Here is a 26,980-nt window from a genome sequence, read left to right as displayed (position 1 = left end):
TAAACTTTAAAAAAAAAACTTGCATTTATATAGCATTTTCACACCCTCTACATGTCCCAAAGGACTTCACAGCCAATGAAGTATTTTTGAAGTATATAGTCACTGTTGTAAAACGCAGTTATCAAATGCGAGAACCCACAAACAGCAGTGTAATATTGAGCAGATTTTTTTTTAAAGTTTGTGCTGTGGTAGTCAATGGTCTGAGGGATAAATAAAGACGACAGGGATCAAGTGGAGGAGTGGGACTATGACTGGATTGCCTCACGGGGAGCTAGGACGTGCTTGAAAGCCAAATGGCCTGCTTCTGCATTGTAAGTGACTGTGACTCTAGGACACTGGGGGGAACTCACCTGCTCTTCTTCAAATAATGTCTTGGGATCTTTCATATCCACCTGAGAGGGCAAATAGGGCCTCAGTTTAACATCTCATCTGAAAGTTGGCACTCATGGCAGTGCAGCACTCCCTCAGTAACTGCACCGGAGTGCCAGCCTAGATGTTTTGCTCAAGTCTTCAGAGTGTAGTTTAAAGAAAACGGCCTCGAAACTCAGAGGTGAGGGTTCTACCCTCTGAGCCCAACACTCATTTTTGATTTGTTTCTCTGTCTGCATCTTCTCTCTGTCCCTCAATACCATGTGGAAATCACAAATCAGGAAGTGCAGCTTTTATCCTTTAACCCAACATTGAAGTACATGAAAGGGTTCTACCTATGTACATTATGGCTGCTTAGATCCAGAAGCCGATCTCTTTTCTTTCCTTTTTTTTTCTTTCCTTTGCCCCCTCACTCCATCCTCCACCATGGTTGCTAATGGCATGTGAGGAGGTCTGAACGAGGGAAAAGTATAGATAAGAGTTCTGAATGATGGCTTGGTTGATAAGTGACCAGCAAGGAGTGACCAAAATTGATTCCTGATTTGTTTAAGTTAACTGCTGGAGTTCAAGTGTCCCTGTTTTTGGGAAGAGTGAACCTCAAATTCAAATCTAGATGTTCCCATACCACCTGCTGGTAACCCATGTACTCCTGGCTCAGATGTGATGGCTCCTACAGCCAATAGACTCGTTTGTTTGTACTGACAAAATGAAGCGTAGCTACTTGAATAAGGGCAGCTAACACCAATGGACCTGTCCCCTTCATGGGCTATCACCATTGGGGAGGGATTAGGGAGTGAAAAATGGAACAAAAATCACAATGACATAAAGCTCAGACGGAGAAAAGAGTCACCTGTCCCATCATGCCTGTTCCATCCACAGTCCATGTATGATGATTTAATTTGGACTCCCCTTCCTCCAACCTCTCACCACCAACTATCCATCTCTATTGAAAGGAGCACTTCTACCTCCTCAGCCACGTGGTGTTAATATTACCTCTCTCCCTCCCTAATGAGTATAGAGCCAGCTACTTCTGAAAAATGTCACTTGATCCTGAATTGAATAACTTTTCTGGGAGTGTGCCACTATCATGAGGGAGTTTTTATCCGCTCCCTAATCTTGCTCAAATCTTGCAAATTTTGTGCAAAGAAAGTACTGAAATCATATTAGCAGATTATTAATGAGTGAAGCTAGGCTTAATGGAGCAGAATTTAACTGTGGTTATTATTGATCAAAATTGACACTGAATGAGCATGCTTTTAAAAGCTGCTGTCTATTCTAAAGAATATTGGATCCAAACTAATTGGCATCAGATGCTTCATCAATGACCTGCCTTCCATCATAAGGTCAGAAGTGGGGATGTTTGTTGAAGATTGTGCAATGTTCAGCACCATTTGTGACTCCTTAGATACTGAAGCAGTCCGTGCCCAGTACACAAGACCTGGACAATATTCAGGCTTGGGCTGATAACTGGGAAGTAATATTCACGCCACAGAAGTACCAGGCTGACCATTTCCAACAATAGAGAATCTAACCATTTCCCCTTGACATTCAATGGCATTCCTATTGCTGAATCCCCCACTATCAATATCCTAGGGTCACCATTGACTAGAAACTGAGCTGGACTAGCCATATAAATACTGTAGCTACAAGAGCAGGTCAGAGGCTGGGAATTCTGCAGAGAGTAATTCACTACCTGATTCCCTAAAGCCTGTCCACCATTTACAAGGCACAAGTCAGGAGTGTGATGGAATACTCTCCACTTGCCTGGATGAATGCAGCTGCAACAACACTCAAGGAACTCAACACCATGCAGGGCAAAGCAGCCCACTTGATTTGGCACCCCATCCACAAACATTCAACATTCATTCCCTTCACAATGTCAGCAGTGTGTACCATGTACAAGTTGCACTGCAGCAACTCACCTTAGATAGCACCTTCCAAACCCACGACCTCTACTATCTTGGAAGACAAGAGCAGCAGACATATGGGAACACCATCCTGATTTGGAAATAAATCATCATTCTTTCGCTGTCGCTGGGTCAAAATCCTGGAACTCCCTTCCTAACAGCACTGTGGGTGTTACCTACACCACATGGACTGCTGCGGTTCAAGAAGGCAGGCCACCCCCACCTTCTTGAGGGCAATCAGGGATGGACAATAAATAGATGGACGAATATAAAAATGAAATTGTACAGCAAAGAAACAGACTGCTTTCCCTGCAAGTCTATACTGGTCTATATCTCCACATGAGCCATTTAGTCTCATCTTGCTTTCCTGCTCACTCTCCATGAATATTTCCTTTAAAAGAACTTACAAGCTCTGGTTAAGCAAGGATTTGTGGCAGAGAATTCCATTTTCTGTCCACCCTCTGTGAAGATATTATATCTGACCTTCCCTTTGTCTTTTGTTACTTTCTTAAATGCATGCTCACCCACCAGCCAGTAAAAACAATCTGTTACCATTTACTTATTGAGAACTTTTCATATTCTTGGAGACCTCTGTCAGATCACTCCTTTATCATTTCAACTCTGGTGGAAAAAAAACCCTAGCTATTTGTGTTTCTCTTCATAACTGTTAGCCCTCTTCCCAATTACACCCTGGATGTTGCACCTTTCCCAATACTCTTATCCTTTCAGGAATGGGCTGTCTGAACTGTACACAATGATCCAACTGTGGCCTAAATAAGATTTTCATTACTAACTCTTTGCTCTATACACTGTCTCTTGATTTAAAAAATAAAGCAAGCTTTATTGCTGCCTTTATGGCCTTATCCACTTGATGCCTTCAAATGACCTCTACATCTGCACAGTAAGGTCCACATGTTCCCAGTCACACTTAAAAATGTTATTGTTTAAAGTGTATTTCCTTTGCCTAATCCTACATGCAATGTGTATTACCTCAGTTTTCCACCTTGAACTGCATCGGCCTATGTTGCCAGTCTATTGGCCTCCTGCAGTCTTTTACAATCTTTTATCTCAATTTCCAATGCCCGCATTGTCAGCAACAAATTTTGATACTCTTCCCTCAATCCCTGGTCATTAATGCATATAAGAGCAGCCCCAGCATGAATCCCTGAAGATTCATGAATCACTCACCATGGGCAGCATAGTACTGGACTGGCAACTTTGAGGTTATGAGTTCAAATCCCACCATGTGTGGTATGTTTGAAATTGAGCTCAATAAATCTGGTAATTTTGTGAGCTGGTATCAGAAAAATTATCATGAAAAGTTTCTGGATTGTCACAAAACTCAACTGAATCAATGCGGGTCCTGGCCTGGGAGTGTTTGATGACTCTGGTTGAGGGAGGAAAGCTGAGGACATTCATCAGAAGAGGATGTATGCCTGTTGCTTGGTGAGCACGATATTTTCTTAACTGAACTAAAGCTGTTTTATTTTTATACAGACGATCTCGAGATAAAAAGTATTGAGTTATGTGAATTTATAATGTACTTCCTAAAATTCTTGTAATTCTGTAACAAGAAGCAAAAAGGGTCAAACCTCCAGTCATTGGCTGAACCATTTGCTAGCTTGGTTATCAATTACTATTTCAACACCTTTGAATCTTGGGACAACTTAGGCAAATGTCTTTTATGTTAGATGTCAGATGTCTGATGTCCCTTCACCCAACTAGTAGGAAGACAAGAAGGTTAACCCTTTTAGTACAGAGGATGCCATCCAGTGCAGCTTAGATTAACAATTCAATCTGTGACCTTGCTGCTCCATAGCACTGGACAATTTTTTTATCTCCCTTGGGCGAGGTATTTTCCCACTGTTTGGTGTCTAGCAACCCATCTGTGAGGTGATGCTTTGTCAGCCATCTCTCCCACTGTGGAATTATTGGGACCCCACTTGACATTGACAGAGCAAAATCCAGAGCACATAAATACCTGGGACAAGGATATTGAGGTATTTGGAACAAAGGCAGGTAAATGGTGTTGAGCTACAGATCAGCCATGACTTAATTAAATGGTGGACCAGGATCAAGGGGATGAATGACCTGCCCCTGCTCCTATGTTCCCAAACCTACCTCTTTCCACTTTACAGTCAAATAGAAAACCTTTTATGTTCAGAAAATATTTTTTTTTCTTTCCTGCCCCACCCTACCCTGGGGCCAACAAAATCATTCCTGTATTGTAAAAAATGATTTGAGGAAAGTTGAGGAAGTTAATTTATGTGTTTCAAGTTTTGAATGCCCCACAGGTTCAGCTTACGCTCGAAGCACAGTGGTGACTGCTGTCAAGTTTACAATTTCAGACCATCCGCAGGGGATTGATCTGCTGCTGAAAGGTTGTATAGGTGAGTTGAAATTGGGAAGTGACTTCTGCCAGAAGGTACAAAGTAAGGGAGGGTAATGCCCAACTCCCATCTCCTTACAACCTTGTGGTAAAGGCACCAACCAACATAGTGCTGGAACATACAGACCATGAGGTCCCAGTTTCAATCCTCAATCTACACTGGACTCAGTACCCAAGGGCTAGAAGGGGGTTAAAAATCGATGGAAGTTGTTCTTATCACTAGCCAGTGGGCCTGGCTGGAATATTCCCATTGCTGAAATGTAGACGTTTGGTGAATACCTGACTCCTTTATACCTACCTGCACACCCACAGTGGTGGGTGGTCCTCTCATTACTCTACACCAGTTAGCTCAGCGTTCATGTGATGAATAGGAACTTGTACAAAACACCAGAGGACAAACCAGTGCTGCAAAAGAGTGAAGGGAGCAGTTGAGGGAGAATGAATTTGATTACAAAGGGGTAGCATCTTCAGGGGAAATGTGTTTTGGGAGATTATGTTAACAGTTTTTATGAGGCGCAGGGTGTAATTGAGAGGACAATGGCAGTTGAATACTTTCTAGTGTAGACAGTGCCACTACAATAGAATATTCTAGATGAGTAAAGAAAGAACTTGGATTTATATAACACCTTTCATGGCCTCAGGGCATCTCAGAGAAATTTACAACCAATGAAATACTTTTGAAGTGTAGTCACAGTTGTAACACAGAAAACAAAGCAGCCAATTCTCCCACAAGCAGCAATGTGGTAAATGCCAGATAAGTTGTTTCAGGTATGGCTTGAAGGATAAATGTTGGCCTGGAGAAAACATTCTTGTGCTTGCTCCAATATTGCTGTGGAATCTTTTACGTTCACATGAGAGGACAGGTGGGGCCTGGGTTTAGGGTCTCGTGCAAAAGACATCCCCTCTGACAGCCTGGTTTATGTGTTCAAGTCTCTGGAGTGGGACTTGAACCCATGACCTCCTGACTCAGAGGGAGAGTGCTACACTCAGTTTTGTAAAAATTGCCATCTCTGAGCTCTCCCTTGACAGTTGGCAGATGATAATCTTGGCACAGTCTGAAATGATGCAGGAGTGCTGAATGCTAGGTCTAACTTTGATGGATTGAGCCCACAATTGCAGCCATGTTTATAGTGTTTACATATGCTGCACCATGGGCCCTGAATGAAAGGAGTGTAAGGACTAGACTCTGTTCAGTCAGCTTCAGCCGGGTGGTGAATGGGTGTGCTGCCGTTTTGCTGTCCAGCGACTTCTCTTGCCAAGGTTTCTCCTTGCGCACCAGCCGTTCCAGAAGGCATTAACTCCTTGCTGGGATTCAATTTTGAGAATGTTCGGTGCTCTGCAGCATGCTGCCCTAGTAGCTGTTTCTCATGTGAGATTGGACACTTGAGGCTGATGAAATGCATCTGGAGATTTGGCTGCCCACTTTACCCTCTGCTCAGTTTTTGTTTCCATTGACAGCTGCCTGTTCACTGTTGTCTGTTTTGTACAGATACCAGGCGCGCTTGAACCCCTGGAATATTGCCAACTTGTTAAACCAAGGGATCACAGCAACTGAACCTAACCCTGTTCTCGTCTGAGACTCCAACACATGCATTTCTGGTTCAGCCCACTAGACAATTTTCCAATTTCACACATGGTCTCCTCTGCCTGAGGGGCTTTGAATTCATCAGTTTGTCATTGGTAGGTTGACAGGCCTGGGAAGGGCTCTGTCCCACGCCGAGCAGGGCAGCAACACCAGCCATTGGGAAAGTTTACTCTTAAAAAGGGAATGACATGCTGTTCTGCAGTCGTTAATGTTTATCTTTTTTACAGGAGATTTCTTGCGGACCCTAGCGGACCCAGATCTTAACGTCCGACGTGTTGCCTTGGTGATGTTCAACTGCGCGGCTCACAATAAGCCTTCTCTGATCAGGGACTTGCTGGAGACGGTGCTTCCACAGCTGTACAATGAAACCAAAGTCAGAAAGGAGCTCATCAGAGAGGTAAGCACGTCACACAGAAGGTTTGAACAGATAAAAGATAAAGCACCTAACATGACCGTGCCATATCCTAAATGTGATAGCCAAGTTGTTCACAGCAAGGTCCCAAAACAACAATCTGGTTATGACCACATAACCAGATAAATATTGACCAGAACACTGGGCATAACTCCCTTGCTATTCAGTATAGCATTGTGGCATCTTATGTCCAAATGAGAGGGCAGATAGAGCCGTTTAACATTTCATTTGAATACCTCTGACAGTGCTGCACTGTCTCACTGGAATATCCGCTTAGACTTTAGGCTCAAGTGTCTGGAGTGGGACTTGAGCCCATAACCTCCTGACACTGAGGTGTGAGTGCTATCACAGAACCACAGTTCAGAGGAGGGGCACAGAGACCCTCCTAGTGGATCCAAATGCAATATTGGGGAAGTAGGTAAGGGGTTGAAAAATGACGTTGCCGAATCAGTTACATCTTCCTGTCCTCGTGAGAATGGCTGTGCCTTCTTAGAGTGTGACCACTCCACCCATCTCTTGGGGGTGTAGGGCAGGAAATCCCTAGTATGACAGGTCTCCACTACTGCTTTGTGCCTGGGAATTATACATCCAGGCACCCGTCGCAAAAGAGAACAAAATCAGCCCTTTATTGTGTGTGTCAATTTTCCATCTTTAGGACTGTGGTGATCTAATTCTGTAAATATTATTCTTGTGTAATTTTAGTAGGAATAATGACTGATGAAGTATAAAGGACATTCATACGTATCCTAGTGTGGATATAAGTTCAGATCATTGTCTCCATATGGCAAAAATTAAGATGGAAACTGAAAATACCAAAGAAGAAAAAGACATGTGACCATTTAGACCCTGACATGTTGAAGGATGAGAACATCGGAGGGGTATTCGCTCTTAAAGTCAAAAAACAAGTATGAATGTCTCAGGATTGAGGAAACAGCACAGATGTCAGAATAAGAAATAGAAAGCAAATGGAAAAATATGAAGGAGAGTATACAACATGTTGCAAAGGAAATATTACCAAAATGGAAAAGAACATACAAATTAGGAGCAGGAGTAGGCCATTCGGCCCTTTGAGCCTGCTCCGTTATTAAATAAGGTCATGACTGAACTGATTGTAATTTCAATCCCACATTCCTGCCTACCCCCCTTGTTAATCAAGAATCTATCTAGCTCTGCCTTAAAAATATTCAAAGACTGCTTCCACTGCCTTTTGAGGAAGAGTGTTCCAAAGACACTCTGCCCCCTGAGAGAGAGAATTTCTCCTCACCTCTGTCTTAAATGAGTGCCCCCTTATTTTTAAACAGTGACCCCTAGTTCTAGATTCCCCCACAAGAGGAAACATCCTCTCCACATCCACCCTGTCAAGACCCCTCAGGATCTTAAAGGTTTCAATCAAGGTGGTGGATAACAGATGAGATACTAACAATAATGATAGAAAGAGGAATTAAAAAAAAAACACACCTGTGTATGATGAAATTGAAGACAAAATAAAAAATGCATGTAGGCAGGCTAAAGAGATGCATGATGAAGTATTCGAGCTGGAAAGAAATCACAAAATGAGTTATACACCAGAAGGTGAAATCTTTAACGGATAGAAAGGGATAACAATAGATTGTGGGTGCCTAAAAGACAAAGATGGTTAAAATATTGTTTGAAAGGGATGCAGTAACAAAAACGTGGACAGAATACATAAGTGAATTGTACGATGATCCAAATCGAGGGAATCCTCAAGATATAGAGGCAAACGATAGACCAAACGTTATGGTGTCAGAGGTAAAGAATGCTTTAAAATTGAGGACAGGAAAAGCTCCAGGCATAGGTGAAGTAACAACAGAATATCTAAAAGCCCTTGGAGAAACAGAATTAACATAATAACAGTGATAATTTTTATGATCAAATATATACCAAAGGGTACATTCCAAGCTACTTGAGACATTCATTATTCGTTAAGCTAGCTGAGAAACCAAAAGCAATAGAGTGCAATAATTTTAGAGCTATAAGCTTAATGAGTCATCTCATTAAAGTGATCTTGAAAATCAAAATAGAAATAAATAATGACACATTTGAAGCAGAAATTGGTGAAAGGCAGTCTGGATTTAGACCTGGAGTAGAAACCAGAAAGGGACTATTTAACCAAAGAACAATCTTCGATAAATATCTAGAAGTAAACAAAAACATTTTACATATCCATCAGGGACTATGAAAAAGCATTCAATTGTGTTTATCACCAAAAGCTAATGGACATGTTGCTGAAATGTGACGTTGACAATAAAGATGTGAGAATTATTGGGAGCAAATAGAGAGCATCATAGAAGATGGACAATCGGATAGGTTTCAAGTGAAGTCAAGAGTAGAAAAAGGCTGTGTACTGTTGTCAAAGTTATTCAGTCTGTACACACAACAATATTCAGTGAATTAGATGTACTTCCAGGGGTAAAAATTGGAGGCTAGAACATAACAAACTTGAGGTATGTTGATGACACAGCGCTACTTGCAAAATCGGAAGAGGCCCTACAAAATATCTTGGATCAAGTAAAATCTAGAAATTCAGAATATGGATTGAGTATGAACACCAAGACAACAAAAATAATGGTAGTTAGAAGGAATACATCAGAAGAAACTAGCATGAAGATTGAAGTGGATGGTGTCACACTGAAACAAGTAGATAAGTTTGTCTATTTAGAACAAATGATAACAGAAGATGGTAGATGCGATGCTGAAGCCAGAAGAAGGGTAGAAATAGCCAGAGGTAATTTCGTGAAGATGAAGTTTGTGCTAACAAGAAAACTCAAACTTGTAACAAGGACAAAACTCATAAAATGCTACATTCTATCTACTTTTCTGTAGCCTCGGAAACCTGGACAATAAATAAAGATCTGTTGAAGAAAACAGAGGTCTTTCAAATGTGAATGCTAAGACATATGCTAAAAATTCCATATACTGACCATAAGACCAGTGAAGAGATGGTTAAAACTACAAGAACAAAAAGAACTCTTAAGTGACATCCAGATAAGAAAACGTCAGTATTTCAGCCATTCAATCAACTGAAAATCTACAGAGCTCTCTTCTCAAGGGTGAAAGAGGGGTCACCATAGGTGTAGTTGGGTGACAGATGTCTGAGTGATTGCAGATGAGCTACAGTGTCTGTATGAGGATGGCGCAAGACTGATGAGTGTGACGTACAGCAGATCTCCTGGCAGGATTAGCTACAGGCAGCAGCAATGAATGATGAAATCTGAACTTATTTACTGCGACTCCCCACTGATTTACACACCCGCCATGTTAATCTTCCATTACTTGTGTTTTGTGTAATTACCCTGGGTTTCCTGACTAATCCCTCCATTTCTTCCCAGGTAGAAATGGGACCTTTCAAACACACGGTAGATGATGGGCTTGACATTAGGAAAGCTGCTTTTGAATGCATGTACACCTTGTTGGACAGCTGCCTCGATAGGCTGGACATCTTTGAATTTCTGAACCATGTGGAAGATGGCTTAAAGGATCATTATGACATCAAGGTAAATGAGCTTATCCATAAATGCCAAACGTGTGCTGTGTGAGCAATGGACAGAGGCACAGTGATGGGCAGGTGATAGACAGAGGGGTGGTGACAGGCAGATGAAGGGCAGTGTGATGCCAAGCAGAGGCATGCACCTGGGTGGGCGAGGGGCAGAGGCAAGGTGACAGGTGGGTGAGGGGCAGCAAGGGGCAGAGGCGAGGTAACGGTGGGCGGTGGGCAGAGGCGTGACAGGTGAGCAGATGCGTGGTGGCGGGCAGAGGTGAGATGACAGGCAGGCGGCAGGCAGAGGCGAGGTGATGGGCGGGTGATGAGCACGGGTGTGCCTCTGCTGGTAAGTCCTTCAAAATGAACCGATTTGAGACTGCGAGAAACTAATCTTAGAACCCTTAGAATCTAGTGCAAGAGAAAGGACATGCAAGTCCCTTCAGTCTGTGCTGCGTTCATACTCTGGTAGCAGATACATAAGGACGCTTGGTTAACCCGACTTACAGATGGTGATCTGACTCCGGTGACCTGCCTCTTGGCCCCGCCCAACCTGGTAATGTGAATTTTACTTTCTCGTTCCTTCTAAACAGCTTCACTTTTCTTCTTGTTCCTGCAGATGCTGACTTTCATCATGTTAGCGCGATTGTCAGCCGTTAGCCCCAGTGCCGTGCTCCAGAGGTTAGACAGGCTGGTGGAGCCCCTGCGTGCAACCTGCACTACTAAGGTAAGTTTTTATTTGTTCATAGGATGTGAGCATTGCTGGGAAGTGCAGCATTTGTTGCCCATCCTTACTTTCGCTTGAGAAGGTGGTGTTCAGCTGCCTTCTTGAACTGTAGCAGTTCATGTGGTGTAGGTACACAGTGCTGTTCAGAAACGAGTATAAGGTTATTGACGAAGTGACACTAAAGGTACGACAATATAGTTCCAAGTTAGGATGTTATGTGGCTTGGAGGGGAACTTGCAGGTAGTGGTCTTCCCATGTGTCTGCTACCCTTGACTTGTCGTAGAAGGCTTAGTGAGTTGCTGCAGTGCATTTTGTATGTGGTACACACTGCTGCCACTGTGTGTCGATGATGGAGGGAGTGGATGTTGAAGATGGACGGAGTGCAGATCAAGTGAGGTGCTTTGTCCTGGATGGTATTGAGTTTCTCGAGCATCGTCTGAGCAGCACTCATCCAGGCAAGTGGAGAGTATTGCATCAGACTCCTGACTTGTACCTTGCAGATGGTGGAAAAGCTTTGGAGAGTCAGGAGGTGAGTTACTTAGTGCAGAATTCCCAGCCTCTGACCTGCTTTTGTAGCCACAGTATTTATGTGGCTAGTCCGATTTAGTTTCTGGTCAATGGTAACCCCTAGGATGTTGAGAGTGAGGGATTTAGTGATGGTAATACCATTGAATGTCATGGGGTGATGGTTAAATTCTCTCTTGTTGGAGATGGTGATTGCCTGGCACTTGTGTGGCATGAATGTTACTTGCTGCTTATCAGCCCAAGCCTGGATATTGTCCAGATCTTGCTGCATTTGGACATGGACTGCTTCAGTACCTGAGGAGTTGGGAATGGTGCTGAACATTGTGCATTCATCAGTGAACATCCCCATTTCTGACCTTATGATGCTGGGAAGGTCATTGATGAAGCAGCTGAAGATGATTGAGCCTAGGACACTGCCAGGGCAAACTCATGTAGCAATGTCCTGGGGTTGAGATAATTGATCCCCAACAAGTCCTTGCCAGAGATTGCTGAACACTGTTTAGTGAGGATTAAAGTAATATCTGCATGGATAATTGGCCAGCAATATGCATGTTGGATTTACATCTTCTCCCTCCCAGGGGTAAGAGAATATAACTGAAATGAAGCTGAGACAGAGTTGATTGTAATGTACTGGAGGGAGTGGGCTAAATGCACTAAATGTCCTTCCCTCATTCAGTATTTCCTGCCTTATCGTAATGAGCAGAGCAGGTGATTGTCCAAGGTGAAGCCTTTTCATGAGTCTTGCTCTCTCTCTCTTACTCTGGTGGTCTGTTCTTCACCTATGGCTCCGTGGCAGCATCCTTATGTTGCTATCCCACTCTCTTGACACCTATCTCTCACTGAACCATTACCCCCACCAAAAAGCATCAAATCATTGTTTCCAAAACCATCATTGACCTCATCTGCTCTTGAAATCAGCCCTCAACCCTCGACAGCCCACTTCTACCTCCTGTCCAAGATCCACAGAGAGGACTGCCCTGGTAGACTCATCACTTCAGCCTGTTTGCCACATGGAACTGATTTCTTCCCAATACGTCTCATCTCTTTTCTCCACTTGTTTAGCCCCTACCCACCTACGTCCACAACCCATCTGAGGCCCTCCTGTCCCTCAGTATCTCCTCTTCACCATTGATGTCCTGCTATACCTCCATTCCCCCACCAGGATAGTCTGGGGACCCTTCCACTGCTACTTCCTTGAATGAAGGCCCAACCAGTCCCCATCCACCACCACCCTCCAACTGGCTGAACTAGTTCTTACTTGGAACTTTTAATTCCACTCACTTCCTCCAAATAGGAAAGAATAGGATTGTTACAGCACAGAAGGCCATTCAACTCATGTCTGTGCTGGCTTCCCTAAGGAGCAATTCACATATGGCAGTTCCCTGCCCTCTCCCCACATTCCTCCTTTTCAGATAGTTAGAAAATGTAGAAAAATTTATGGCTCACATTGTGACTGCACTGGCTGAAAAATGAGCCACCCAGCCTAATCCCATTTTCCATCACTTGGTCCTTACAGGAGTTCAGATGCATATCCAGACACATTTTTAAATGAGCCGAGGGTTTCTGCCTCTGCTGCCCTTTCAGGCAGTGAATTCTAGATCCCCATCATCCTTTGGGTGAAAAAAAATTCTCCCCTCTAATCCCTTTACCAATCACTTTAAATCTATGCCCCTAGTCACTGACCTCTCTGCTAATGGAAATAGGTCCTTCTCATTCGCTCTAACCAAGCCCCTCACAATCTTGTACACCTCAATCAAATCTCCCCTCAGCCTCAAATAAAACAGTTTCCTATAGCAACACCTATGGGTAACAGCTATTTGCCTTGAGATAGGTGGAATTGTTTCACTTGTAGTCGGCTCCCCTGCCTCACTACTTTTTCTGGTATATTGATGACTGTAATGGTGCTGTTTCCTGCTCTTGACCTGAACTAGAAAATGTCATCAACTTTGCTCCCAATTTCAAACCTCCCTTCTTCTACTCTTCCCTTCCTTCCTCAACTTGTCTGTCTCCATTTCTGAAGATAATCCTATCAACCTATATCTACTTACTCCTAAAGTGAAGAGCAAAATACTACGCACGCTGGAAATCTGGAATAAAAAGAGAAAATGCTGGTCTGGCAGCATCTGTAGAGAGAGAAAAACAGTTGATGTTTTGAGTCCATAATGACTCTTCAGAGCTAAAGAGAAGTAGAAATGTGATGGATATTATACTGTTTGGAGTAAGGTAGAAGGTCAGGGATAGATGGGAGCTAAGGAGAAAGTTGACAAAGATGTCATGAATACAGACAAAGGGAGTGTTAAAGACTAAAGATGATAGTGGCATAAAGGTAAGATAGCAGAATGCATTAATAGCAGAACAAGGATCAGCGCGCTGTGAAATCATGAAAACAGTGACAGATGAACCTGTGGAGTTGGGGAAAAAGGATCAAATAAATAAATAGTGAATAAATAAGAAGTGAATAAATAAATTTTAGAAATGATTGGATTAAAAAAGGGGTAAAAATGGAGGAGAGAGTTCATGGTTTGAAGTTGTTGAACTCCATGTTAAGTCCGGAAGCTGTAAAGTGCCTAATCAGAAGATGAGGTGCTATTCCTCCAGTTTGCGTTGGGCTTCACTGGAACATTGCAGCAGGCCAAGGACGGCCGTGTGGGCATGAGAGCAAGATGGTGTGTTGAAATGGCAGGTCTGGGTCATACTTGCGGACTGAACGAAGGTGTTCTGCAAAGCAGTCACCCAGTCTGCATTTGGTCTCCTCTACATTGGGGAGACAGCATTGGGAGTAGCAAATGCAGTAGACCAAATTGAAGGAGGTACAAGTGAAGCAATGCTTCACCTGAAAGGAGTGTTTGGGGCCTTGGACGGTGAGGAGGGAGGAAGTAAAGGGGCAAGTGTTGCACCTTCTGCGATTGCATGGGAAGTTGCTGTGGGAAGGGAGATGAGGTGTTAGTGGTCATTGAGGAGTGGACCAGGGTGTCATGGAGGAATGGTCCCTATGGAATGCTGACTGGGTAGTGAGGGGAAGATGTGTTTGATGGTGCCATCATGCTGGGGTTGGTGAAAATGGCTGAGGATGATCCTTTGAATGCGGAAGCTGGTGAGGCGAGAAGTGAGGACAAGGTGGACCCTGTCATGGTTCTGGAAGGGAGGGAAGGGGTGAGGGCAGAGGTGCAGGAGATGGGTCAGATACATTTGAGGGCCCTGGCAACCACAGTGTGGGGAACCCTCGGTTAGGGCAGAAGGAAGACATGTCAGAAGCGCCGTTTTGGAAAGTAGCATCATTGGAACAGATGTGATGGAGGAACTGGGAGAATGGGATGGAGTCCTTAAAGGAAGCAGGGTGTGAGGAGCTGTAGTCGAGGTAGCTGTGAGAGTCGGTGGGCTTGTAGTAAATATTGGTAGACAGTCTATCACCAGCAATGGAGACAGAAGCCCAGGAAGGGAAGTGTCGGAGATGGAACATGTGAAGGTGAGAGAGGGGTGGAAATTGGAAGCAAAATTGATGTATTTTTCCAGGTCCAGATGAGAGTATGAAGTGGCACTGAAACAGTCACCGATGTACTAAAAAGAGTTGTAGGAAGGGGCCTGAGTAGAACCGGAACAAGAGATGTTCCACACACCCCATAAGGAGACAGGGATAACTGGGGCCCATGGGGGACCCATAGCCACACATTTTATTTGGAGGAAGTGAGACAAGTTGAAGAAGAAATAGTCCAATGAGAGAACAAGTTCAGCCAGATGGGGGAGAGCAGTGGTGGATGGGGACTTTTTGGGCCTCTGTTCAAGGAGGAAGTGGAGAGCCCTCAGACCATCCTGATCGGGGCTGGAGGTGGAGGGACCAGACTCCCATAGTGAAGAGGAGGTGGTTCGGGCCGGGAAACTGGAAATTGTTATGATGTGCGATGCCGGAGGAATTGCAAATATAGTTGGGAAGAGGCTAGACAAGGGGAAAGGGAATGGAATCAAGATAGGAAGAAATAAGTTCCGTGGGTTAACCAGGACAGTCCTGCTTGTGGATTTTGGGAAGGAGGTAGAAGTAGGCTGTCCGGGGTGAGACACTGAGGTTGGAAGCTGTGGAGGGAAGATCGCCAGAGGAGGTAAGGTCTGTGACAGTCCTGGAAACAATGGCTTGATGTTTGGTGTTGGGTTCATGGTTCAGGGGAAAGTAGGAAGAAGTGTCTGAGAGTTGGCATTCTGCCTCTGCAAGGTAGAGGTCATACGCCAGACAACAACAACACCTGCCGGCAAGGGTGACAACTTTGCAGAACACCTTCACTCAGTCGTAAGCATGACCCAGACTTTCCTGTCGCTTGCCATTTCAACACACCATCTTGCTCTCATGCCCACATGTCTGCCTTGGCCTGCTGTAATGTTCCAGTGAAGCTCATCTTCCGATTAGGCACTTTACAGCCTTCTGGACTTAATATTGAGTTCAACAACTCTAGACCATGAACTCTTTCCTCCATTTTTACCCCTTTTTTAATCCAATAATTTTATTTATTTTTAAATATTTTTTATCCTTTTACCCCAACACTCCCCACCCCCAACAGGGCCATCTGTCACTTGTTTTTGATTTGCTTTAGCGGAGCACTGACCTTTGTTCTGCTGTTAACACATTCTGCCATCTTCACTCTATGCCACTATCAGCACCTTCTTTAGTCTTTAATGCTACCACTAATACTCCCTTTGTCCTGTGCCCATGACATCTTTATCAAATTTCTCCTTAGCTCCCACCTATCCCTGACCTTCTATTTTGCTCCACCTGCTCCATGCCCTCTTAAACAGTATAAGATCCATTACATTTCTACTTCTCTTCAGAGCTAAAGAGTCATACAGATGCTGCCAGACCTGCTGGGCTTTTCCAGCATTATCTGTTATTTCAGACTCCTAAAGCTACCTTGACTGCAAGTCTGCCCTCTGTGCTTCTTGTAAGGACTCTGTTCCATTCTCCTAGTTTCTCCATCTCTGGCACATCAACTCTGACAATACCACATTCCACACCAGTGCTCATAGCCAATATCTCTATCTGCTCAAGTGAGGAACTCCCTCCCTGCAACCCCCCCCCATTCAAACGTTGTTAACCAGGTCCTCGATCGTGTCTCTTCCATTTCCTTCACTTCTGCTCTCATCCCCTTGATATCATTCATAAAGTGAAGTGTCCAAAAACTGGACAGTGTTCCAACTGTGACCTAACCAATGGTTTGTGCCAATTTAACATGACCTCGTTTGACTCTTGTTTGTATTTCTGCAAATTTCCCCCTAAGGGTGGACACGGCACTGAGAGGGTAGAGTATAATGCTGTTGACAGGTTGCTGAGCGGGTAGGGTATGATGCTGTTTACAGGGAGCTGAGAGGGTAGAGTATGATGCTGTTTACAGGGAGCTGAGAGGGTAGAGTATGATGCTGTTTACAGGGAGCTGAGCGGGTAGAGTATAATGCAATTCACAGGGAGCTGAGCGGGTAGAGTATAATGCTGTTTACAGGGAGCTGAGCGGGTAGAGTATGATGCTGTTTACAGGGAGCTGAGCGGGTAGAGTATAATGCAGTTCACAGGGAGCTGAGCGGGTAGAGTATAATGCTGTTCACAGGGAGCTGAGCGGCTAGAGTATAATGCAGTTCACAGGGAGCTGAGCGGGTAGAGTATAATGCTGTTTACAGGGAGCTGAGCGGGTAGAGTATAATGCTGTTTACAGGGAGCTGAGAGGGTAGAGTATAATGCTGTTTACAGGGAGCTGAGCGGGTAGAGTATAATGCTGTTTACAGGGAGCTGAGCGGGTAGAGTATAATGCTGTTTACAGGGAGCTGAGTGGGTAGAGTATGATGCTGTTTACAGGGAGCTGAGAGGGTAGAGTATAATGCTGTTTACAGGGACCTGAGCGGGTAGAGTATAATGCTGTTTACAGGGAGCTGAGCGGGTAGAGTATAATGCTGTTCACAGGGAGCTGAGCGGGTAGAGTATAATGCTGTTCACAGGGACCTGAGCAGGTAGAGTATGTTGCTGTTTACAGGGAGCTGAGAGGGTAGGGTATGTTGCTGTTTACAGGGAGCTGAGCGGGTAAAGTATAATGCTGTTTACAGGGACCTGAGCGGGTAGAGTATGTTGCTGTTCAGAGGGAGCTGAGTGGGTAGAGTATAATGCTGTTCACAGGGAGCTGAGCGGGTAGAGTATAATGCTGTTTACAGGGACCTGAGCGGGTAGAGTATGTTGCTGTTTACAGGGAGCTGAGAGGGTAGAGTATAATGCCGGTTACAGGGAGCTGAGAGGGTAGAGTATGATGCTGTTCACAGGGAGCTGAGAGGGTAGAGTATGTTGCTGTTTACAGGGAGCTGAGAGGGTAGAGTATGATGCTGTTCACAGGGAGCTGAGAGGGTAGAGTATGATGCTGTTTACAGGGAGCTGAGAGGGTAGAGTGTAATGCTGTTTACAGGGAGCTGAGAGGGTAGAGTATGATGCTGTTCACAGGGAGCTGAGAGGGTAGAGTATAATGCTGTTTACAGGGAGCTGAGCGGGTAGAGTATAATGCTGTTTACAGGGAGCTGAGAGGGTAGGGTATGATGCTGTTTACAGGGAGCTGAGAGGGTAGAGTATGATGCTGTTTACAGGGTGCTGAGCGGGTAAAGTATGATGCTGTTTACAGGGAGCTGAGCGGGTAGAGTATAATGCAGTTTACAGGGAGCTGAGTGGGTAGAGTATGATGCTGTTTACAGGGAGCTGAGCGGGTAGAGTATGATGCTGTTTACAGGGTGCTGAGCGGGTAGAGTATAATGCTGTTTACAGGGAGCTGAGTGGGTAGAGTATGATGCTGTTTACAGGGTGCTGAGCGGGTAGAGTATAATGCCGTTTACAGGGAGCTGAGTGGGTAGAGTATGATGCTGTTTACAGGGTGCTGAGCGGGTAGAGTATGATGCTGTTTACAGGGAGCTGAGAGGGTAGAGTTTGATGCTGTTTACAGGGAGCTGAGCGGGTAGAGTACAATGCTGTTTACAGCGAGCTGAGAGGGTAGAGTATGTTGCTGTTTACAGGGACCTGAGCGGGTAGAGTATGATGCTGTTTACAGGGAGCTGAGCGGGTAGAGTATAATGCTGTTTACAGCGAGCTGAGAGGGTAGAGTATGTTGCTGTTTACAGGGACCTGAGCGGGTAGAGTATGATGCTGTTTACAGGGAGCTGAGAGGGTAGAGTATAATGCAGTTCACAGGGAGCTGAGCGGGTAGAGTATAATGCTGTTTACAGGGACCTGAGCGGGTAGAGTATGATGCTGTTTACAGGGAGCTGAGAGGGTAGAGTATGATGCTGTTTATAGGGAGCTGAGCGGGTAGAGTATAATGCTGTTTACAGCGAGCTGAGAGGGTAGAGTATGATGCTGTTTACAGGGAGCTGAGCGGGTAGAGTATGATGCAGTTCACAGGGAGCTGAGAGGGTAGAGTATAATGCTGTTTACAGGGAGCTGAGAGGGTAGGGTATGATGCAGTTCACAGGGAGCTGAGAGGGTAGAGTATAATGCTGTTTACAGGGAGCTGAGCGGGTAGAGTATGATGCTGTTTACAGGGAGCTGAGAGGGTAGAGTATGATGCTGTTTATAGGGAGCTGAGCGGGTAGAGTATAATGCTGTTTACAGCGAGCTGAGAGGGTAGAGTATGATGCTGTTTACAGGGAGCTGAGCGGGTAGAGTATGATGCAGTTCACAGGGAGCTGAGAGGGTAGAGTATAATGCTGTTTACAGGGAGCTGAGAGGGTAGGGTATGATGCAGTTCACAGGGAGCTGAGAGGGTAGAGTATAATGCTGTTTACAGGGAGCTGAGCGGGTAGAGTATGATGCTGTTTACAGGGAGCTGAGAGGGTAGAGTATAATGCTGTTTACAGGGAGCTGAGAGGGTAGGGTATGATGCTGTTTACAGGGAGCTGAGCGGGTAGAGTATAATGCTGTTTACAGGGAGCTGAGAGGGTAGGGTATGATGCTGTTTACGGGGAGCTGAGAGGGTAGAGTATGATGCTGTTTACAGGGTGCTGAGCGGGTAAAGTATGATGCTGTTTACAGGGAGCTGAGCGGGTAGAGTATGATGCTGTTTACAGGGTGCTGAGCGGGTAGAGTATAATGCTGTTTACAGGGAGCTGAGTGGGTAGAGTATGATGCTGTTTACAGGGTGCTGAGCGGGTAGAGTATAATGCCGTTTACAGGGAGCTGAGTGGGTAGAGTATGATGCTGTTTACAGGGAGCTGAGTGGGTAGAGTATGATGCTGTTTACAGGGAGCTGAGCGGGTAGAGTATAATGCTGTTTACAGCGAGCTGAGAGGGTAGAGTATGTTGCTGTTTACAGGGACCTGAGCGTGTAGAGTATGATGCTGTTTACAGGGACCTGAGCGGGTAGAGTATGATGCTGTTTACAGGGAGCTGAGAGGGTAGAGTATGATGCTGTTTATAGGGAGCTGAGCGGGTAGAGTATAATGCTGTTTACAGCGAGCTGAGAGGGTAGAGTATGATGCTGTTTACAGGGAGCTGAGAGGGTAGAGTATAATGCTGTTTACAGGGAGCTGAGCGGGTAGAGTATGATGCTGTTTACAGGGAGCTGAGAGGGTAAGGTATGATGCCGTTTACAGAGAGCTGAGAGGGTAGGGTATGATGCTGTTTACAGGGAGCTGAGCGGGTAGAGTATAATGCTGTTTACAGGGAGCTGAGCGGGTAGAGTATAATGCTGTTTACAGGGAGCTGAGTGGGTAGAGTATGATGCTGTTTACAGGGAGCTGAGAGGGTAGAGTATAATGCTGTTTACAGGGACCTGAGCGGGTAGAGTATAATGCTGTTTACAGGGAGCTGAGCGGGTAGAGTATAATGCTGTTCACAGGGAGCTGAGCGGGTAGAGTATAATGCTGTTCACAGGGACCTGAGCAGGTAGAGTATGTTGCTGTTTACAGGGAGCTGAGAGGGTAGAGTATGTTGCTGTTTACAGGGAGCTGAGAGGGTAGGGTATGTTGCTGTTTACAGGGAGCTGAGCGGGTAAAGTATAATGCTGTTTACAGGGACCTGAGCGGGTAGAGTATGTTGCTGTTCAGAGGGAGCTGAGTGGGTAGAGTATAATGCTGTTTACAGGGACCTGAGCGGGTAGAGTATGTTGCTGTTTACAGGGAGCTGAGAGGGTAGAGTATGTTGCTGTTTACAGGGAGCTGAGAGGGTAGAGTATGATGCTGTTCACAGGGAGCTGAGAGGGTAGAGTATGTTGCTGTTTACAGGGAGCTGAGAGGGTAGAGTATGATGCTGTTCACAGGGAGCTGAGAGGGTAGAGTATGATGCTGTTTACAGGGAGCTGAGAGGGTAGAGTGTAATGCTGTTTACAGGGAGCTGAGAGGGTAGAGTATGATGCTGTTCACAGGGAGCTGAGAGGGTAGAGTATAATGCTGTTTACAGGGAGCTGAGCGGGTAGAGTATAATGCTGTTTACAGGGAGCTGAGAGGGTAGGGTATGATGCTGTTTACAGGGAGCTGAGAGGGTAGAGTATGATGCTGTTTACAGGGTGCTGAGCGGGTAAAGTATGATGCTGTTTACAGGGAGCTGAGCGGGTAGAGTATAATGCAGTTTACAGGGTGCTGAGCGGGTAGAGTATAATGCTGTTTACAGGGAGCTGAGTGGGTAGAGTATGATGCTGTTTACAGGGAGCTGAGCGGGTAGAGTATGATGCTGTTTACAGGGTGCTGAGCGGGTAGAGTATAATGCTGTTTACAGGGAGCTGAGTGGGTAGAGTATGATGCTGTTTACAGGGTGCTGAGCGGGTAGAGTATAATGCCGTTTACAGGGAGCTGAGTGGGTAGAGTATGATGCTGTTTACAGGGTGCTGAGCGGGTAGAGTATGATGCTGTTTACAGGGAGCTGAGAGGGTAGAGTTTGATGCTGTTTACAGGGAGCTGAGCGGGTAGAGTACAATGCTGTTTACAGCGAGCTGAGAGGGTAGAGTATGTTGCTGTTTACAGGGACCTGAGCGGGTAGAGTATGATGCTGTTTACAGGGAGCTGAGCGGGTAGAGTATAATGCTGTTTACAGCGAGCTGAGAGGGTAGAGTATGTTGCTGTTTACAGGGACCTGAGCGGGTAGAGTATGATGCTGTTTACAGGGAGCTGAGAGGGTAGAGTATAATGCAGTTCACAGGGAGCTGAGCGGGTAGAGTATAATGCTGTTTACAGGGACCTGAGCGGGTAGAGTATGATGCTGTTTACAGGGAGCTGAGAGGGTAGAGTATGATGCTGTTTATAGGGAGCTGAGCGGGTAGAGTATAATGCTGTTTACAGCGAGCTGAGAGGGTAGAGTATGATGCTGTTTACAGGGAGCTGAGCGGGTAGAGTATGATGCAGTTCACAGGGAGCTGAGAGGGTAGAGTATAATGCTGTTTACAGGGAGCTGAGAGGGTAGGGTATGATGCAGTTCACAGGGAGCTGAGAGGGTAGAGTATAATGCTGTTTACAGGGAGCTGAGCGGGTAGAGTATGATGCTGTTTACAGGGAGCTGAGAGGGTAGAGTATAATGCTGTTTACAGGGAGCTGAGAGGGTAGGGTATGATGCTGTTTACAGGGAGCTGAGCGGGTAGAGTATAATGCTGTTTACAGGGAGCTGAGAGGGTAGGGTATGATGCTGTTTACAGGGAGCTGAGAGGGTAGAGTATGATGCTGTTTACAGGGTGCTGAGCGGGTAAAGTATGATGCTGTTTACAGGGAGCTGAGCGGGTAGAGTATGATGCTGTTTACAGGGTGCTGAGCGGGTAGAGTATAATGCTGTTTACAGGGAGCTGAGTGGGTAGAGTATGATGCTGTTTACAGGGTGCTGAGCGGGTAGAGTATAATGCCGTTTACAGGGAGCTGAGTGGGTAGAGTATGATGCTGTTTACAGGGAGCTGAGTGGGTAGAGTATGATGCTGTTTACAGGGAGCTGAGCGGGTAGAGTATAATGCTGTTTACAGCGAGCTGAGAGGGTAGAGTATGTTGCTGTTTACAGGGACCTGAGCGTGTAGAGTATGATGCTGTTTACAGGGACCTGAGCGGGTAGAGTATGATGCTGTTTACAGGGAGCTGAGAGGGTAGAGTATGATGCTGTTTATAGGGAGCTGAGCGGGTAGAGTATAATGCTGTTTACAGCGAGCTGAGAGGGTAGAGTATGATGCTGTTTACAGGGAGCTGAGAGGGTAGAGTATAATGCTGTTTACAGGGAGCTGAGCGGGTAGAGTATGATGCTGTTTACAGGGAGCTGAGAGGGTAGAGTATGATGCCGTTTACAGAGAGCTGAGAGGGTAGGGTATGATGCTGTTTACAGGGAGCTGAGCGGGTAGGGTATAATGCTGTTTACAGCGAGCTGAGAGGGTAGAGTATAATGCTGTTTACAGGGAGCTGAGAGGGTAGAGTATAATGCTGTTTACAGGGAGCTGAGAGGGTAGGGTATGATGCTGTTTACAGTGAGCTGAGAGGGTAGGGTATGATGCTGTTTACAGGGAGCTGAGAGGGTAGAGTATAATGCTGTTTACAGGGAGCTGAGAGGGTAGGGTATGATGCTGTTTACAGGGAGCTGAGAGGGTAGAGTATAATGCTGTTTACAGCGAGCTGAGCGGGTAGAGTATAATGCTGTTTTGCCGCCTTTTACAGGTGAAGGCTAACTCAGTGAAGCAGGAATTTGAGAAGCAGGATGAGCTGAAACGCTCAGCGATGAGGGCGGTAGCAGCTTTACTCACCATCCCAGAGGCCGAGAAGAGTGCGCTGATGGCAGAGTTCCAGTCACAGATCCGGTCCAACCCGGAGATGGCAGCCATTTTTGAAAGCATTCAGAAGGACAACACATCAGCGAATAGTACAGAAACAATGGACATCAGCTAAAAAAGCAAACCAAAAGGATCTAAACAAGATGCTTTGGCTTCATAACTAACTCCTGTGTGAAATATTATTTATATCTTGCCATTTGTTTTTTTTCTGTTGTTGCAGCCCCTCCTATCAGCACAATGACTGGTATTATGGGCTGGCTGTCTGTGTTGCCTTTGCATGACTTTTGTTTCTGGATGTTAGTGACTCACAATACGGTCCATATAGTGTCCTCCTCCGCCACACCCAGCACCCAGCTACTGTGTTGGAATGTTGGGGATTTTGAGGTGACTGATGGTCGTAGTTGGACTCGCTCTCCCCATTGGGAAGGAAGGGCAAACTGGGCTGTGAGAGGGAAAGAGTTTGAAGGGTCCCAATGAGCATCACTCAAGTGACCTCATAAGGCACAAAATGAAGCTGCTGAGTTGGAGATATGTCTGTGGATCTCGTTGCCCTAACCAAAGAAGATTTTCAAATTTGGTGATTGTATGCTCGCCCCAAGTACTGACCTGAATTCTACCATCTCAATCGTGGGCTGACTGATTCAATGCATGTTCAGACCTCTGTTCTGGATGTAATGCTCACAGTACAATCTGGGAGGCTTGACCACCTACCAGGTGAGAATTCTGGGCTGCCAGTACCAAATAATGGTTGCATTTGGACCCTTCTCTAGAGGAAGGCAGAAAAAACTAATTTTTGGAAGAGAGGCATATGGGTGAGGAAATAGGTTGGGAGGGGAAAGGACAGTCAACTTAAATAAACAAGACTGCTGGAAGACAGTTACCAGATTAATACAGTCCCATGGTGTGACCTCGAGTAACGTCAAGTGTGTTGGCACAACAATAACCTATGTAAATACAACCTGACCATTGCTATTCTGTATGGATGAACCCTTTTTTGTCACATTGGCCTGGCAATCCTGGGTACTTTCAATGATGTCACATGTTGCTGTGAGCACCACTGCCTTACTGCCGTACATTTTCCTAGGATATTAGTGCAGGCTATTGAGCGTTCCATTTGGAACAGCCAAGATTGGGGAATGGTCTAGTCTAGTCTAGTTGTGAAGCCTAGCTCTATGCTTCATGGTGTTGATACACAGCAACCTGCACTGTCCCCAGGCTCTACTGTTGTAAAATACAGATCTACAAATCTGTTTCTTAGTCATGGGCTCCTCCAATCCATGATGGTCACCACTATGGCTCAGAAAGGTATAATTCAGGAATGTACAGACAGATTTTTCCAATCCTGTTTGCATTTCCTTATCCCAGACAGAATGATTTTCTTGCTGCGAGGTGTGAAAAGTAAAATGAAGGCATCAGAAGTTTGGGACTTAATCCTCTAGATGGTGGCTTGGGTGGCAGATAACATTTCCTTTTGCCATAGTGCTCCAGGCATAGTATGTTCCACTGAGCGGTGATCGCTGAATTTCCCCAACCCTGTACCTTCATCCCCGATCAGTATGAGGTGCTACCCTTAAAAGCCAGGCACCTTTTTTCAACTTTCAACAGCCAAGTTCTCCTGGTGAGGAACTTTGGACTGAGACAAGCTGTGCTTAGGTGACTGTTTTAGTCCTTGCAGACTCTACCATTGGGGGGAAAATCATTTGTTTCAAAGCATTTCATTTTACCATGTGGGAGCAGTTTATTGGGAATGAAAATGGTGAATTGTTGATGCAAGCAAATCAACCCCCTCCCCCTTCTATAAATGAAACTGAATTAGACTCGGTGCCGACAGATTGCAACTAAAGCAAATGCATATTCTACTCCTTTGCCCTCTGGCACAGCTAATTATGCTAATGCTAAATGTCATGTGATGCAAGACCTTGCTCTACATTCAATCTTTTAAGAAATAAAATTAGTGAATTGGATGGAAGATGGACCATTCACTACAACGCACTGTTAAACCTGGGATCCTGAAGTGAAGCAGTCTACTTGGGCTCCCAGTGTCAATTTTCAGGTATTCATCAGTATTGGACTTGGGAAGTTTAACAACAATGGGAGAGATTGGGTGCAATGATGATGATCAGTATCTAGATGTCTCCAGCACAGCTTGTAAATATATCATCCATTAGTTACCAAATGCATTACTGGCATCTAGTGTCATATGCTAATACTGTGGCAGCTGTCAATACACAGAACTGTGTTGGCATTACTGCCTGACATTAGGTCTGTTTGATCTTTCAGTTGTGCCCAGTTGAAATGTTGGCTGCCCATCAAGCACTGGACCAGATGGGGTGCTGCTAAATAGGTCTTCTGGTATCTATAAGCTTAACATGCAAAGATGACTTGAACAGTTTGCAAGCTATAAATGTGGTTTTTTTGAACCTGATCAGCTCAAAGTGTACTGGAAAACTGCCACAGAAAGCAATATAGTGACTCGTTTGCAACTTTTCCAGGTTTTTTTAAAGTCAAAGGCAACTGTCAATATGGAGTGTTATATTAAAAGTTCATGAATATTTTGGAGCAAGTGGTATTATAAAAATAAAGGTTGAAGCACGGGGTTGTTTGTGCAGGCTGTTACTGTATGTTGTGCATGCCTTATTAGAGGTGTGGGAGAATCTCCTCCATTCGAGTCAATTTTCCTGCTGCCCAAGTTGCAGCCTGTTTGATATATTGTCTCATGTGGTTGAACCTGTATCATTGAAGGGAAAGCAGCTCAAAGGTAAGTGACTTGCATCACATACTGACTTCCCTGCTCACTGACTCTTCCACAGCAGATGACTCGTGTCAAGAACTCAGCAAGTTGGTGATTGATCCTGTGACCTACCACTTGATAATGCACACCAGTGTGGCAGTATTCATTTTCAGCTGGTGCCCATGAATCTTAAAGATGAACCAAGTCCCCAGGGTGCCCTTTTGATGCTGACTTCACCCCCACTTTGCTTCCAAACCTTCACAAAGATAGTTTTCCATCACAAACATTGCTGTTGGCTTCCCATCTGTAAGACCGATTGCCATCTTGCTTACTCATTCAGCCAACAGTGTGGTATGGGACACATTGTCAAGTGTGACCATGCTTTGTTTCAGCTTGTCCTGTTCACTTGCCCTTGAGATGGGAGTGCACCGTCATCGCGGAGGGGATGGGGGTAGGGAAAGTGACCAAATATTGGCATGCAATGCACCTGGTGCTTACATTGGAAGCTAACCTTATGTTAACTTTGCACAAATGTTCAATACAGTAAGTACCTTTGTTATTTTAAAAAAACATATTTCCCTGCTGGCCCAGTAATGTAGCACTAAGCCACCATTCTGAGGGTCTAGTTAATGTCAGACCAATTGCTACCTGGAGCAAAGGACAGGATGGGGTGAAGGATGAGTTTGAGATAACTAGAACATTTTTGGTTGAAGGCCACCACCCTATAAATACTGTACAATACTCTATGAAAGTGCTGCATGTGAAATGTTTAATAATGCTTTCAACCAAACATATTTACTTGGATATCTGAAGGTGGGAGGGGGGGTATAGCTACTTAAATATTTTTTTTTAATTGTTGAATAAGGCCAAGCTCTCAGTGCCTTGCAATCTTTGTGCCACACTACACTTCATGTGTGATACCCCTCCTAGCTGAGACAGCTAACCTACTGTGCTGCATATGTAGCTGCTGCACTCTTACCTCACACCAAGCCTGCCTTTGGCTACCACTCGTTCACTTACTCAGCCCCAAGTCTACAGCTGTCAATTTGAGAACCAGTAAATTAGGGGAGGGGGGGCAACCATACCACCATGCCCAAGGTTGGGGTT

The 26,980-nt window shown here is 45.2% G+C and overlaps 1 protein-coding gene across 1 annotated transcript in view; it reads left to right on the top strand.

Annotated features, from left to right (window-relative positions):
• The window catches only part of LOC144681799 (cullin-associated NEDD8-dissociated protein 1-like), a 63,703-nt gene extending 37,964 nt beyond the window's left edge, over positions 1-25,739 (top strand). Inside the window, exons 11-15 of the mRNA XM_078543809.1 lie at positions 4,571-4,666; positions 6,478-6,647; positions 10,013-10,177; positions 10,781-10,888; positions 23,030-25,739. Of these exons, the coding sequence (XP_078399935.1) occupies positions 4,571-4,666; positions 6,478-6,647; positions 10,013-10,177; positions 10,781-10,888; positions 23,030-23,257 (767 nt within the window). The 3' untranslated portion in view covers positions 23,258-25,739. The remainder of the gene's footprint in view (positions 1-4,570; positions 4,667-6,477; positions 6,648-10,012; positions 10,178-10,780; positions 10,889-23,029) is intronic.
• Positions 25,740-26,980: the final 1,241 nt, after the last annotated feature.

Source organism: Cetorhinus maximus, chromosome 6 (assembly GCF_964194155.1).
Source record: "Cetorhinus maximus chromosome 6, sCetMax3.hap1.1, whole genome shotgun sequence".
NCBI classification, from domain to species: Eukaryota; Metazoa; Chordata; class Chondrichthyes; order Lamniformes; family Cetorhinidae; genus Cetorhinus; species Cetorhinus maximus.
The sequence above is the reverse complement of the archived record's forward strand: the minus strand, read 5'-3'. Positions and strand labels throughout refer to the sequence as shown.